The sequence below is a fragment of the Alosa alosa genome, chromosome 4 (genome assembly GCF_017589495.1).
Source record: "Alosa alosa isolate M-15738 ecotype Scorff River chromosome 4, AALO_Geno_1.1, whole genome shotgun sequence".
Taxonomy (NCBI): domain Eukaryota; kingdom Metazoa; phylum Chordata; class Actinopteri; order Clupeiformes; family Clupeidae; genus Alosa; species Alosa alosa.
In genome coordinates, this window is record NC_063192.1 from 34,976,173 (window position 1) to 34,993,672 (window position 17,500).

The following is a 17,500-nucleotide window of genomic DNA, read 5'->3' on the forward strand; positions in this document are numbered from 1 at the left end:
TATGTATGCGCTTGTATGTATGTGTGTATGTATGTGTGTATGTATGTGTGTATGTATGCTTGTGTGTGTGTGTGTATATGCATGCGCTTGTATTTGTATGTATGTATGCACTTATATGTATATGTGTATATATATGTATACTTGTATATGTATATGTATATATACGCTTATGTATATGTGTATGTATGCATGCGCTTATATATGTATATATGTGTGTATGTACATGTATACGCTGTATATGTTGTATATATATACGCTTATATATATATATATATATATATATATATATATGTATACGCTATGTATATATATATATATATATATATACGCTTATATATATATATATATATATATATATGTATGTATGTATGCGCTTGTATATATGTATATGTATGCGTATGCGTATGCGTATGTATGTATGTATGCGCTTGTATACGCTTGTGTGTATGTGTATGCGCTTGTGTGTGTATGCTTGTGTATGTGTGTGTATATGCGCTTTTATGTGTGTATATGCGCTTGTATATGCCTTGTGTGTATGTATGCTGTGTATGTATGTATGTGTATATGTGTATGTGTGTGTATGCGTATATGCATGTGCATGCGTATGCGTATGCATGCGTATGTGCATGCGTATACATGCGCTTGTATGCGCTGTATGCGCTTATGTATGCGTGTATGCGTATGTATGTGTATGCGCATGTGTATGTATGTGTATATGCGCTTGTATGTGTGTGTGTATATGCGCTTATGTATGTAGCGTATGTGTATGTGCGTATACTTATGTATGTGTATGTACTTGTATGTATGTATGTGTGTATGTACTTATGTGTGTGTGTGTATGTGTGTGTGTGTGTGTGTGCTCCATGTTGTTTTTTTCCATCTTCTCTGTCGTTTTCTTCTGTCGTTTCATGCATGTGCCAGAGAGACTGTTAATTACAGTGCAGATAGCATCAGTATCACCCATCATACACACACACACACACACACATTGTTGGAGGTGTTGCTTAGCCCCAGTATCACCCATCACACACACACACAATATCAATAGTCATCAATAATATCATTGTCATCAATATTGTTGGAGGTGTTGCTTTAGCCCCAGCAGGTCACCCATCACACACAATAATAATACCACACACACACACACACACACACACATTGTTGGAGGTGTTGCTTAGCCCCAGTATCACCCATCACACACACACACACACACACACACACACACACATTGTTGGAGGTGTTGCTTAGCCCCAGTATCACCCATCACACACACACACACACACACACACACATTGTTGGAGGTGTTGCTTAGCCCCAGTATCACCCATCACACACACAATAATATCAATACTGTTGGAGGTGTTGCTTAGCCCCTTGTGTTTATCCGTTGAGCTGGCTGCTTCAAGTTCACGGTTCTTGGTGTTCCACAGTGAACCTCAGTCGCGTGGTGCCCGATGGACTGCTGGTCTTCTTTCCGTCCTACCCTGTCATGGACAAGACCCTGGAGTTCTGGCGGGTAGGACGCTGGGCCGCACACAGCACACACAATAATACACACACACACACACACACACACACACACACACACACACACACACACACTCCTTATACACTTTATGCCTGGACACACACACACACACACACACACACACACACACACACAATAATAATCCTTACATTAATTTTGTGTCCTGACACACACACACACACACACACGACGCTGCTTGGCTCACTGGTTAGCACTCTGGACCTGTAACCGAGGGTTGCCAGTTTGAACTACTTTACCAGTAGGCACCTAACCCCCCACTGCTCGAAATATGTAGTTGCAGGCAGCTCACTGGCGCCTGGATTAGTGTGTGCTTCACCTCACTGTGTGTTCACTGTGTGCTGTTTGTCGTTTCACTAATTCACCTATTGGGTTAAATGCAGAGATTTCAAATTTTCCTCACGGGATCAAAAAGTATATATACTTATACTCCTATACACACACACACACACACACACATCCTACCTTTATACACTTTGTGTCTCATGGTTACACACACACACACACACACACACACACACACACACACTCCTGTACACACTCCATACAGACACACACTCCACCCATCCATTCCTCCTGGACAAGCCCCTACAGTTCTAAAGGATTGAAGACACCCGGACACAACCCGTGCCTTGTGGTATTGTTAGTGATATAAAAAATAAACAAATAAACAATAATAAATGATGCGACATGACACGATTAGATGAAGAGATTTTGTTGTTTGGTATCCATAGCTACGGAATCAACCATCACTCAAACTCAGACAAACAAAGATGTTACTGACAGGTGGACAGGCCTCCCTTCCAGTGTATCTGTAGTGTTGTGTTCCTATGAGACCTGAGATATGATCATGGTGTGTTGTGTATTAGCAGTTAGCTTGTGTTGATGTGTCCTCCCATCAGGGCAACGGCCTGGCCGGGCGCATCGAGAACATCAAGCCCATGTTTGTGGAGCCGCGAGGCAAGGCCACTTTTACTGAGGTGGGTGTTGCACTGCTATTGCCACACTCATTGCACACCCAAAAACATCACACACACACAGAACAAATATCTGTACAGGCTTAGAGATAAACTACAGTAAGAGTGACTACAGGCCTATAGAGTACTACTATCAAACCTAACCTTCCTGAGAAGTATGACACCATTCGACACCATTGATCATAACATTCTAATTCACCGCCTTACAGTGGGTGGATCTGTCTGATAATGTTCTAAGCTTGTTTCAAAGTTTGGTGTCGATACAAGAAAGTGTTATAATTATATTAATATATATTATAATTATAGCGCCCCTAGTGGTCAAATGTCACTTAATATATTGAGCGTCTTCAGGATGTGGTCCCGAGTCCATGTACCAAGTTTGGTGTCGAGACGAGAAAGTGTGGCAAATTATAGCACCCCTAGTGGTCAAAGGTTGCTAAAATGATTGTGTCTCTTTAGGATGTGGTCCTGAGTCCATGAACCAAGTTTGGTTTTGATACGTGAAAGCATTGCTGAGATATGACCTAATCTTCTGTTACTCTAGCGCCACCCTAGTGGTGGAAGGTCACCAAATTTATTTTGTGTCCTCAGGATAAGGTCCCAAGTCCATATACTAAGTTTGGTTTTGATACGTGAAAGTATTCCTAGTGGCGCCCCCCTAGTGGTCAAAGGTCATTACATTTATTGAGCCTCCTCCTTATTGGGTCCTGACCCCATGTATTGACTTTGTTTTTTTTTTTTCAAAAGCGTTGCTGAAATATGACTATACTTCCTGTGATTATAGCACCACACAGTGGTCAAAATGTACCAAATTTTTTGGCCTCCTCCCAATTGGCTCGTGAGTCCATATACCTTTTTTGGTTTTGATAAGTGAAAGCCTTGCTGAGATATCACTTCACTTCCTGTTTGGCAGCTTCGCCGCCAAACTTGATTGGTCGTCACAGGAAACGGGTTTTGAATATAGGTCCAAAAAGCAATACGTTTGTGAATCATGGTATGGCGATCATCTCGCGTCAAGTTTCCTGACAATTGGATAAACTTTGTGACCTGTGAAAACTTTTAAGGGTTTTGATTAAATCAATATGGCAGCCGGATCAATTATGTTGACGTCACAAATTCACATCTGTCGGATTTAGGACGTCCCACAGTATTATTAGACACCACTAGTAAGTTTTAATTCCAAACACATCACCCGTTACAGGCCAAAACGTAATTTTGCTTATTATAGCACCACCTATAGGTGAAAAGTCATCAAATTTATTGAGCATCCTCCTTATTGGGTCCTGACCCCATGTATTAAGGTTTGATACGTAAAAGCTTTGCTGAGATATTACTTCACTTCCTGTTTGGCGGCTTTGCTGCCAAACTTGATTGGTTGTGACAGCCGAGAGGTTTTGAATATGGCTCCAAAAAGCAATGTCTTTATGAGTCATGGTCTGACGATGATCTGCGTCAAGTTTCGCGAAAATTGGACACATTTTGTGACCTGTGAAAAGTGTTTTTGATGAAATCCAAATTGGCGTAACGTCCAATATGGTGGAAATTGACATCATGGGGTGCGTTGAGTTCGGCTTCATCCAAGTATTCCAAATATACCTCAATGTAATGCGGTTGAAGCGTTAACGCATAGATGTAATGCAAAATTTGACACAATGGTGGCGCTAGAGCACTTGACATGAAACTTAGTGAAATTAATCATATTACTGTACCGAATCAATGTGCCAAATTTCCCTACTTTTTACTGTTTGGTTCAATGGCAAATGAGTATTTCGTTATAATAAAAAGAAAACGTAGAATCACTGTGGCTTGCCTCGCAGCTTCGCTGCTTGCCCCCCAAAAAGCAGTACACAAAGGCAAGGAATGGCAAGGAACGAGCAGGAATCTATACATAGAATTGATTTGATTAAGAATGATTAGAATTGATTTAGATTAAGTGTTAGTTAGTATAATTTGTATTTTAGTATATTTAGCATATTCTTTATCTTCTACTGTCCTTATTGCTTTGTTGTGTTTTTATATTATACACTTTAATTACTCTTTCTGCTGTTAAAGAATGTGTTTGTGTTGTCTGTATGCTGCTGAGACCTTGAATTTCCCCTGGGGATCAATAAAGTATCTATCTATCTATCTATCTATCTATCTATCTCATAGTTAGAGAGTAATTATTTGAGAGATAATTTCACAGGCGTTGTTACTGTTCGCTTTTGGATGAATGTACACAAGGGTGACGAACAGCTGGGAAAACTTAGCCTGGGTGTTCCCATGCTGCCTTGCACGCGATTTGATTCACGCTGCTAAGGCAGCCTGGAGACCATGGAGCAAATTTTCGCCTGAGATAGGGAACCAATCACAGAACAGGTGGGAAAGCAAGACGATGATGAGCTATGCACAGACGCATTTGATAGACATCTGTGGCACCCAATAAACGGATCTGGGCATTTTTTTCAAATACGAGGAAATTAACGTTTGGTTCCCAGACCACGTCTCATTGAGAAGTGGTGGCGCTAGCCAGGCTAGGGAAAACTCGCGTGGGAGATAGTAAGGACGCAGTGCCACCGTGAGCAATTCGACATCGGCCGTGCAAATTCTCTCTCTAACATTAATTGATTTGCACCAGCGCTCGTTCACGTAGAGACACACACCCCAACCAGTGCCCTTGCCGGTGGTCATTGCGTCTCTGTCCAGCCGAACCGGCGATCCGAAGCCGCATAGACACAGGTCACTATCCGTATCCCGATCGGCCAGCCATGTCTCTGTAAGCGCCAAGATACAAGAGTCTCTGAACTCGTGGGAATACCGAGCCTGTGCTTGTAGTTCTTCGGATTTGTTCCGAAGTGACTGCACATTCGAGAGGATGATTGATGGCAGGGGGATGCGTGAGAGTGACTGTTTTTTCACCCTAAGACGAACACCCCCTCTGCGCCCTCGCTTCCTGGTCCTGGTACTACGGGCGGAATCTGATCCCCGATATTGTTTCCCGACTGGCCATGTACTTGAGAAATCCCAGTTTGATGGCACATTTGTAACGTAACTCCAGCGCAGGAGGAACTCCCTGGAGTACTGGATCCTTGTTGACGGGAGTGGAGACGAGTCGCCATAGCTCCAAGCCAGCCGAAACACCATCCACAACAGTAGCATTAGCCTCAAAATGTATTATTACAGTGCATGAAAATGCACTGTTCTGTTATTCAATGTCTGTGTCTAATTCAGCTTCACCCACTTAACGCAGAAACTTCGTTCAAACTTTGTAACAGGTTTTGAAATATTAACAAAAAACAAGCTTATTTTTCCCCATAGACTTTGCATTGGCACTATGACATCATACAGGGCTAATTAAACTGATTTGCACCTGTATCAACTGCCAACTGCTCAACTAGGCCCCCTCATAGAGCCAATTAAACTGATTGCACCTGTATCAACTGCTTTCTGCACAACTAGGCCAACTGTCTCTGTCCCTCTCCATTCTACAAGAATATAAGGCACATTCCATCCAACTGTCTATCCATCTTCTTCTAACCATTCACTCATTAAATCAACATCCACCACACTATCTACATTCAATTATAAACTATCTACTCGCCAGATAAAAAAGACCAAACAGATTTGCCACCGTACTTGGATCTATCGTCTGTTGCTGTTTGTCACAATTCTGTGACTTTGGCGCTTAGAGGGTTAAACATTCTAACATCCATTAAACAGTCTGCCTATCAACATCCATTAAACAGTCTGCCTATCAACACCCATTAAACAGTCTGCCTATCAACATCCATTAAACAGTCTGCCTATCAACATCCATTAAACTTAGTGACTATTAACAACCATTATGGGGCAGCCGTGGCCTACTGGTTAGCGCTTTGGACTTGTTGCCGGTTCGAACCCCGACCAGTAGGCACGGCTGAAGTGCCCTTGAACAAGGCACCTAACCCCTCACTGCTCCCCGAGCGCCGCTGTTGATGCAGGCAGCTCACTGCGCCGGGATTAGTGTGTGCTTCACCTCACTGTGTGTTCACTGTGTGCTGAGTGTGTTTCACTAATTCACGGATTGGGATAAATGCAGAGACCAAATTTCCCTCATGGGATTAAAAGACTATATATATTATACTTATATAAACTATCTACATTCAACTTTTAAACTATCTACTTTTATGTGAATGTACTGTAGCACTGTTTGTGTGTGTGTGTGTGTGTGTGTATGTATGTATGCGTGTGTGTGTGTGTGCATGTGTGTTTTCAGGTAATTGACGGCTACTATGAAAGAGTGAACGAGCCAAATGGGCGAGGAGGAAGCTTCTTTGCTGTGTGCCGAGGAAAGGTAGGCACACACACACACACACACACGGCACACACACACACGGCACACACACACAGCAGCCGTGGCCCACTGGTTAGCACTCTGGACTTGTAACCGGAGGGTTGCCGGTTCGAGCCCCGACCAGTGGGCTGCGTCTGAAGTGCCCTTGAGCAAGGCACCTAACCCCTCACTGCTCCCCGAGCGCCGCCGTTGTAGCAGGCAGCTCACTGCGCCGGGATTAGTGTGTGCTTCACCTCACTGTGTGTTCACTGTGTGCTGAGTGTGTGTTTCACTAATTCACCGATTGGGTTAAATGCAGAGACCAAATTTCCCTCACGGGATCAAAAAAGTATATATACTTAGACTATATACACACACACACACACACACACACACCAAATTGTGTATTCTTGCCATTCTCTTTCACACACACACCAAATTGTGTATTCTTGCCAGTCATGGATTCAAGTTTAAAAAAATGTCAAGATTATTGTCATGTACTGTACTAACAAAATGATTTATCAGTAATGAAATTTCTTGTGCTCAAGAGCCAGCTCAACTTTAAAGAATAAATTAAATGGTATTAATTAAAAAGGTGTATTAAATTGTGTGGGGTGGGGGGCTATGGTGTGTGTGGGTGGGGGGGGGGGTGACAAGTGAATATGGGAGTAATGTAACACACACACACATACACACACACACACACACACACACACACACACACAGACCATATTGTGTATTCTTGCCATTCTCAGTCATGGGCCACAGAAACATGAAATGGAGAACAACAGAACAGGGGTTTTATTTGAATATAATAATTAGATATTTTAAATTGACATGGAGGACAACAGGGGTTTTATTTGAATACAATAATTAGATATTTTAAATTGCGGAGATGGATATCAAAGCAAGCACAAAGGAGAGGGTTTCAGGCACATAAGCATATACATATAACCCCAGAGTTGACTACTGATTGGTAATGGTGCTGACTCAGGTGTGGTAAATCGTTCATTACTGTGGGAAACACGTTGGATCAATAGTGTCTGCTAAATGAGTACTAATGTGATGTAATGAGTGGTCCTGCTGCCCACTCGTGCGGTATATCATGCAGGTGCAGCGTAGCTTCATCCCCTGCGGGAGCTGTGTGGGTGTCGGGGTGTGTAGCCATCGTCAAAATCAGAATCACAACCATAATAAGGAAAAATATGATTCTGCTTTAAATTCAGCCTCTGATGAAGTCATCAGAAGTTTCCAGATGTCTTGCAGCAGCAGGTTCATGAGAACATTTGCAAGGGGGGGAAATCCCACAGAGGCAAGTTTGATTAGTGTGTGTGTGTGTGTGTGTGTGTGCCCTCACAGAGGTTCATTTGGTAAGTGTGTGTGCGTGCAGCACTCCGAGGCCCTGACAATGTTAGCTGCAAAGGGGGGAATTCTCACAGAGGTTCATTTGATCAGTGTGTGTGTGTTCTCACAGAGGTTCATTTGGGTCTCATGAATATCTATTCCACCCCGACAGTAAAAACTACCCAAATTTCACCAAAGCTTTGTGCTTAGCCTCACTGATGAATCACTTGGGCATCGGGGCTGTTTCTTTGTGCTTAGCCTCACTGGTGAATCACTCGGTGCGTTAGGGGTGACGGCTGAGGGATTTGTTGCCATAGTGACGGGCCCCCAACCAGAGATTGTGAGTAATAAACAAAAAACAAGCCAAAGACGCTGACTTAAGCACGTTGGAGTGAGGTGGTCAGACTTCACAAAGAACGTTAGAGTGAGGTGGTCAGATCTGGTCGAGGAACTGAATCAACCTACACACACACACTCTCTTCATAGCCACTTGTGCAGGCAGTCACACACACACACACACACACAATGAGCCGCCAGAGGAGGCAGGAGTTAAGGTAGCACACACACACACACACACATACTACTCACACTACACACACACACACACTACACACACACACACACACACACTCTCTTCATAGCCACTTGTGCAGGCAGTCACACACACACACACTCTCTTCATAGCCACTTGTGCAGGCAGTCACACACACACACACTCTCTTCATAGCCACTTGTGCAGGCAGTCACACACACACACACGCCAAGATGCAGTATCTGGACGAGATGAGCCGCAAGAGGGAGGCAGGAGTTAGGTAGCACACACACACACACACGCTCAAGATGCAGTATCTGGACGAGATGAGCCGCAAGAGGGAGGCAGGAGTTAAGGTAGCACACACACACACACACACACACACACACACAAAGAACGTTAGAGTGAGGTGGTCAGACTTCACAAAGAACGTTAGAGTGAGGTGGTCAGATCTGGTCGAGGAACTGAATCAACCTACACACACACACTCTCTTCACAGGCTTGATCCGCACACACACAAAGAACGTTAGAGTGAGGGTGGTCAGACTTCACAGTCTGGGCTGTTTTGAAGCAAAAGAGAGCAAAAGAGGTTTTGTGATTGTGTGTGTTTCAGTTACCCTGCCTACTCTGTGTGTGTGTTTCAGTTACCCTGCCTACTCTGTGTGTGTGTGTGTGTGTGTGTGTGTGTGTGTGTGTGTGTGTGTGTGTGTGTCTTAAGTGTGTAAGCGTGCCTGTGTTGTGTGTGTATGTGTGTGTCTTGTGTGTGTAAGCGTGCCTGTGTTGTGTGTTGCAGGCCAGTGAGGGTCTGGACTTTGCGAATTCGTATGGGAGGGGTGTGGTCATCACTGGACTGCCCTTTCCTCCCCGCATGGACCCGCGGGTCACGCTCAAGATGCAGTATCTGGACGAGATGAGCCGCAAGAGGGAGGCAGGAGTTAAGGTAGCACACACACACACACACACACACACACACACACACACACACACACACACCTGCTGCTGTAGCCTGCAGCTCAAATGCAGTATCTGGGCGAGAGATGAGCACAGCCAAGAGGGGGAGGCAGGAGTTAAGGTAGCACACACACACACACATACTACTCACACTACACACACACACACACACACACACCGCGCTCAAGATGCAGTATCTGGACGAGATGAGCCGCAAGAGGGAGGCAGGAGTTAAGGTAGCACACACACACACACACACACACACACATACTACTCACACTACACACACACACACACACGCTCAAGATGCAGTATCTGGACGAGATGAGCCGCAAGAGGGAGGCAGGCGTTAAGGTAGCGCACACACACACACACACACACACACACTACACACACACACACACGCGCTCAAGATGCAGTATCTGGACGAGATGAGCCGCTAGAGGGAGGCAGGAGTTAAGGTAGCACACACACACACACACACATACTACTCACACTACACACACACACACACTACACACACACACATATGTAACAATCAGCCCTTTACGTCCTTTTTAAACAGCTGTGTTACTATAAACGCACAAGGGGTTCTTGGGAATGAAAGTAGTAATCGACAATAACAAAACACTTCAATACTGTCACAAATACTTTTTGCCTTATTACACAAACACATATGCATAAGAGCAGGTATACTGCCGTTAATAAAGCACACAACAACCAACAAATATTCAGGCGGCTGAACAAACAAGAAAAAGACGCGCAAACAGTTAAATTGAATGGCGCGCTTAGCGCCAGTATATTATTATTGCACCAATTATCCCGTGCAAACCACACAATACTTGAATCCCCTCCCCTTTGTCTCAGTCCACAAAATTAAACTAAAAGTCCAAACTAAAGGAAAACTTCAGGTCTTTCCCAGGATCGCTTATAGTCTTTATATTCCAACCAGGAAACAGGTAGGCAGAAAATAATCCTCTGTCGGAGCCTTGGCGAAAATAAATAATCCACAACAAAAAGGCAAAAAGGTCAAGCTGATTCAGTGGTATACCACGCCAAAAATACTCAAACGAGATAGATCTCACCAGATCCGTTGAACGTCGGGCAACGTTAACCGCCGAAGTTGAAGTTTGGGGTCGAACACGCCCTCTTGCTGGAGACGCGTATGAGGTACAGTCTATGCAGTTGCACAATGTTCTCTCCTCTCCTCCATTAAAGCAGTCTCTGAAGGCGTGTTTTAAGAGCTCTCAAACCCAAAGGGAACTAGCTTTATATCTATGTAGCTGCAGCAAACAATACTGGCGCCGCGCATTCAAACACCCTGCACTTGCTGAATCTCTCCACCGACCCCCAAACACCTGGCGCACCCACCTAAGTAAGCTTGTATGCGTGGTCATCGCATCAAGTGGCGTCGAGGCCTTAAAGAGACACCCCACATTCTTACCAAAACCACAGTGGACAATACATATATTACACAGATATACATATGAATATCATTCCTCATACATAAACATTATAGGAAATCAAGGTAATGTTCTGTGCAATAATAAATGTAAAGGAACACTTAAATTAATGTGACGGTGTCACACATACACACACTACACACACACACTACACACACACACACGCTCAAGACGAAATGAGCCGCAAGAGGGAGGCAGGAGTTAAGGTAGCACACACACACACACACACACACTCACACACACACACTCTCACTCACACACTCACCCACACACACACACACACTTGTTGTACAAGCTCCTACAGGGGTATGTCTTGACAGACAGCATGCAGACACAGCATACTATATAAACATGGTTTTAGGTGGTCAGATAATAAAAATCTGGTCGAGGAACTGAATCAACCTACACACACACACTCTTCACAGCCACTGGTGCAGGCACACACACACAAACACAAACAAACACACACACACACACACACTCGCTCTCATACACATTTGTACACACATATATACACACACACACACACACACACACAGTCATAAACATTTGCATACACACACACATACACTGTCATACACATCTGTGCACACACACATACACTGTCATACATAGGGTTGCAAAATTCCGGGAATTTTCAAAGTTGGAAACTTTCCATGGGAATTTACGGAAATTTATGGGAATTAACAGGAATAAACGGGAATTAATGGGAATAAACTGGGAATTTTTAATATGGCAAGTTAGTCTATAACAGGGAACTTAAATGTAGTGGACAACACCCCATCTTGCAGCATAATATTAGTTAAAACAACCTGATTTAATGCAATTTCAGTCGAATTTCTACCCTGCACATCAGTCAGTCACATGCACACAGCAATTTAGCATAGGCTAGACATAAAGGAATCTTATGGTGCGTTCATGTGCATGGGAAAAAATGTTCCAACCAATAGGATTTTGTTGTTGAGTGGTGTGGTGTATCTTGGGCAGTTCAGTGTTGCTAGTTTAGCACGCTAGTGAACAATAGGCAGAGAATGGGATTCCCATAAAGCATGCTAGCTAGCTTTGTATGCTAAGCTAAGCGAAAATAGGAACACACAAATCATATTGCTTATTATGAAACAAAATGTTAATGTTTGTATATGAAACAGTTTGTATGAATTACCCAAAATTCCCAGTTAATACTCGTAAATTCCCATCAATTCCCATAATTTCCTTTAATTCCATTAAAGTTTCCAATTTGGAATATTTCCAAAATTCCACAGCCTAACTTCCCATGGTAAGTTTCCGGAAATTTACCGGAAATTTTCCGCCCCTTTGCAACCCTAGTCATACACATCTGTGCACATACTCTTTCTCTATCACTCTCTCATACACACTTGTGCATACACACACTATCTCTCTCTCTCTCTCATACACATCTGTGCACACACACACACACACACTCTCTCTCTTATACACACTTGTGCAGACACACACACATACACATTCTCTCTCTCTCTCTCTCTCTCTCGTACACACTTGTGCAGACACACACCCAGTTGAAAGGTCTGTTTGAGCCTTAGGTTTTTCCTCAGAAGTCTCAGTGCTCCCCTCCCCTTTCTGTCAAAGCCGCCCCTCTTGGTGCTTGGGGCTCCAAGGGATTCCTAGGGATTCCAACACGCCTGGCGCCCCTGGGGGTCATGAAGCAGCTTTTAGGGACACAAATGAGTTGCGGTTGATTTGTTGTGCTAACGTTGCCAAGAAAGCTTCCCCAGGTTTGTACTGAAAGGCTCATTTTCAACACATGCCAAAGCTTGGGATGGGAAGTTGTATTGCGTGCATGTACTGTGTTGTGCCATTTATACGTTTGCGGTCACAGGCATGTCAGTTTCACTCTATTATAGACAAATTACCAGCTAACTGCTTATTCCTGCATGAAGCGCAGTTCTCGGTAATCTAGCTTTTCGTCATTGAGATCCCTTTTGTCCTAAACAAACCAGGGATTAGAAGCGGTTCAAAGAACGAAAACAAAAAACGGAAACAAAGCACAACCAAAAACGGGAAAACAAAACCCATTTCACTTGTTCCGGAGTAAAAACGCTATTTTCAATTTTAGTATTTACAGTAACAGTATTTATCGTTCCAATTGACCTTTCAAAACCCTATTTAAAAGTCCATAGGCCTGTAAAGGCACCTGCAATTCAGGGACAGTGTTGGTAAGTAATGGATAAGATTGATATCTAATGTGCTTTGATTTAAGCTTTTAAATCAATTTGTAAAGGCGATGTCATTTTTAAGAGAGTGTTATTACCTCTTCTTCTATAACGTTCTAGCCGTTTACCTTTTAGAGGAGTGGCCTTGGACCACTGGAATGAAAAATTAACGTTTTCGCTCAGAACAAACCGGAAAATCATTCTGTTTTCAGTCCCTAGTTCCCACTGGTCATGGAATTTCTGGAATATTACAGAATTTTGTAAAGTCTATTTCAGACATGGGAACTCAGGGAATTTTATAATTTTTGGGGCATGGTCATGGAATATCAGGGAATTTTGTTGTTGCAGTTTAACATTGACTTGGCAAAATACATTAATACAAATATATTTCCACACAGAATTGGTTTATATCTGGTTATTTGCTTTGCTCGAGGAGCTCAACTTTTTTATTCAATGCCCATTTATTCATCTCCCACTCTAAAAATAGTAAATGATTCTTGAATGCCACACGGCTGCTCTGAAATCATTGGTCGGTATATTGTACCATTCATTACAGTATATAGTAGGTTATGGAAATTCAGTGTTTTGTCAAGGAAAAATTTCATGGAATTTTACATTTGACTCTGAGTAGGAACTCTGTGTGTGGTTGCCAGAGTAACCCAAACTTTTTCCTCAGTCTTGCTTGACGGAGGGAGCCAAAAACATCCTCCCACATGTGGTCTGTGTCTTGGTAATGCCTTAGTCACCCATATACACACACTCTCCTTGTTTATCCGTGTTTGTTTTAATGTGCTTTTAAATTTGAAAGTGGTTTGTTTTAAAGTTCCTCTTTGTAATCTAAAGGCCTTTTCTTTGTGTGATCTTTGTCTGTCTGTGTTCTATTACCCATCTAATGCCATGTTGTTTTATTATTTGCTTGTTATGGGCCAGTCTAAGATATACAATAGAGAGAGATAGATACTGTAATGCCCCCACAGGGAGACGGGTTGGGGGTGGGGATGACATTCTGTATAGAGGGTCAGCATCATAAGGTCATGTCTTGTGTGTGTGTGTGTGTGTGTGTGTGTGTGTGTGTGTGTGTGTGTGTGTGTGTGGTGCTCAGTATTTGTCAGGCCAGGAGTGGTACAGGCAGCAGGCATCTCGTGCAGTGAACCAGGCCATCGGGAGAGTGATCCGCCACCGGGAAGACTATGGAGCCATCTTCCTCTGTGACCAAAGGTCCGCTTCCTGTGTGTGCGTGTGCGTGAGTGTGATCCATCACCAGGAAGAATATGGAGCCATCTTCCTCTGTGACCAAAGGTCCACTTCCTGTGTGTGTGTGTGTGTGTCTGCTGGGTGAGTGATTTCAGCCTTTACAGCAGGGGTCTCAAACTCAAATGAGCTGGGGGCAACTGCTGCCATCGACATCTGATTGGAGGGCCACGTCAGTGTTCAAGAATAATACAAAAAATAAGAATGGATATTTCTGAAAAATGCATTTTTTTTTATTATTTCAAATACATATAGCACAAAACTTCAAGTCTTTTTATCTCTTTATAAGCACCTGTGCTAACAACCTTAGCTTATAAATATTCATGATAATAATGATAAGCTTTTTTAAAACCTGGCAAACGTTTGGCGCCATTGTTAAAAAAAACAACATCATTGGATTTTTACATCAATGTAAATGTGAAAATCTTTGAGTATGAACAAAAGTTTATAAAGGGGGTAAATTTGCCCATCTAAATAGCATATTATGACGTCACTTGATGGTAACCACCTTGAATTATGCACCTTTCAGTAAATACTGGATGCTGAACATATGAGCAGGTTTACTTTCTTTTCTTGTTATTTCACCCACACAGGATCAAAAGAGTAAATATACATAACAATTTAACAAGAAAACAGTAAAATGTAAACCAACAATAGTAAAGTAGCCTGGTCATATCAATTCCTATCGCGGGTGACTTAGTAGTTCTTCAGAGCCCTATTTTTACTACCCCCTGCTGTCAGTACCACGTCCATTACAGACACCGTCATCACGATTACCACTGGCACCTCCAGCTATGTTGGGCAGAGGGTCGAAATAAGCATGGTATGGTTAGTGGACACTGTCGTTGACATCAGGTCGCGGGCCTGAACTGGGCCGGGCCCGAGCCGGGAGTTTGAGACATATGCTTTACAGTGTTTTCTGTACTCACATGTTGCTGTGTGTGTGTGTGTGTGTGTGTGTGTGTGTGTGTGTGTGTGTGTGTGTGTGTGTGTGTGTGTGTGTGTGTGTGTGTGTGTGTGTGTGTGTGTGTGTGTGTGTGTGTGCATTTCCCCAGGTTTAAAGGCACTGATGTTCGAGCCCAGCTCCCCTCCTGGGTGAGACCTCACGTCAAACTGTACGACAGTTTCGGATGCGTGGTGCGAGACGCAGCGCAGTTCTTCAGAGTCGCACAGAAGCTGGTGTGTGACGCATGCTTGATGCGCGTGTGTGTTGTTGTGGGTGACGCATGCTTGACGCCCGCGAATGTGTCTTGTTGTGTGTGATCCATGCTTGGCGCCTGTGTGTGTGTAATGGTTCGTTCATTGGGGGCGAATTGTTGTGTTTTGCATCAGTGAATGGCATTTGCATGAAATAGCCTTCTATCTCCTAATGTGTCATGACATGCATACCTCGCCAGGAGCGTGTGTGTGTGTGTGTGTGTGTAGTCTTTTTAATAGAACATGATGTGGTGTGGACTTTGTGTGTGTTTGTGTGTTTCCAAGTGTGTGAGTGTGTGTGTTGTGTCTAACCGTGTGTGATGTGTTGTGTGATTGGACAGAGGCCCCCCTCAGAGAAGAAGCCTGCCCCCCTCCCTGCCTCCTCCAGTCTGTGTGGGGGAGCCAGTGGCAGCGGTGGTGGGGGGGGCACGGGGGGGTGCAGGGGGGGTGGGGGCGGATCTGGGGCAGCCTGCTCCTCCCAGAAGGCCAAGATGTTGGACTCCCACGTCCCCAGCCTCAAACGCCGCAGGACAGGTGAGCGCCCACACACACATACACACAGCCTCAAACGCCGCAGGACAGGTGAGCGCGCACACACACATACACACAGCCTCAAACGCCGCAGGACAGGTGAGCGCACACACACATACACACAGCCTCAAACGCCGCAGGACAGATGAGCGCACACACACACACACACACACACAGCCTCAAACGCCGCAGGACAGGTGAGCGCACACACACACACGGCCTCAAACGCCGCAGGACAGGTGAGCGCACACACACACACAGCCTCAAACGCCGCAGGACAGGTGAGCGCACACACACACACAGCCTCAAACGCCGCAGGACAGGTGAGCGCACACACCCACACACAGCCTCAAACGCCGCAGGACCGGTGAGTAACACACACCCAACACACACACACACACACACACAGCCTCAAACACCGCAGGACAGGTGAGTGCTGGGTCATAAACACACTGAAAACACACACGCACACACACACACACAGTCTCAAACGCCGCAGGACAGGTGAGCCACTGGGTGCTAAACACACCGCACAGAAAACAGCTGGCTTTTAAGGCACTTGATAAAACTCTTTATCTGCACATAGAGACTACTCAACACGTCAAACTGACATAGAACGCAAGCCGACTGACCATTACAAGTGTCCAATTATGCAATAAGCCACTTGAGTCTGCAGGTTACACTGACTTCAGAACAGCTGAGGGCCGTTGTTAGGCACGACATGCTAGCAGAGTAGCTGTTCTGTGGCCTACTGGTCGGGGGCAGCCGTGGCCTACTGGTTAGGGTTTCGGGCTTCAAACCGAAGGGCTGCCGGTTAGATCCCCGACCCGGATCCTCAAGGAAAAAATGTGGGCGGGGGAAGTGGTTGAGCACTGCTCTCCCATGCCCACATCCACGGCTGAAGTGCCCTTGAGCAAGGCACCTAACCCCTCACTGCTCCCCTCGAAAACGCTGTAGCAGGCAGCTCACTGCTCCAGGTTAGTGTGTGCTTCACCTGAGTGTGTGTTCACAGTGTGCTGTGTGTGTTTCACTAATTCACGGATGGGATAACCAAATTTCCCTCACGGGATCAAAAGAGGATATATCCTATACTATACTACACTATACTATGCTACACTATACTATGCTACACTATACTATGCTACACTATACTATACTACACTACGCTATACTATACTACACTACGCTATACTACACTACGCTATACCATACTACACTACACTAC

General features: G+C 44.4%; 1 protein-coding gene across 1 annotated transcript in view; it reads left to right on the plus strand.

Annotated features, from left to right (window-relative positions):
* The window catches only part of LOC125293359 (regulator of telomere elongation helicase 1-like), an 81,489-nt gene that overhangs the window by 51,468 nt on the left and 12,521 nt on the right, over positions 1–17,500 (plus strand). The window contains exons 2-8 of the mRNA XM_048241225.1: positions 1,393–1,516; positions 2,449–2,526; positions 6,758–6,835; positions 9,484–9,630; positions 14,399–14,514; positions 15,603–15,726; positions 16,086–16,278. Coding sequence (XP_048097182.1) covers positions 1,393–1,516; positions 2,449–2,526; positions 6,758–6,835; positions 9,484–9,630; positions 14,399–14,514; positions 15,603–15,726; positions 16,086–16,278 — 860 coding nt within the window. The remainder of the gene's footprint in view (positions 1–1,392; positions 1,517–2,448; positions 2,527–6,757; positions 6,836–9,483; positions 9,631–14,398; positions 14,515–15,602; positions 15,727–16,085; positions 16,279–17,500) is intronic.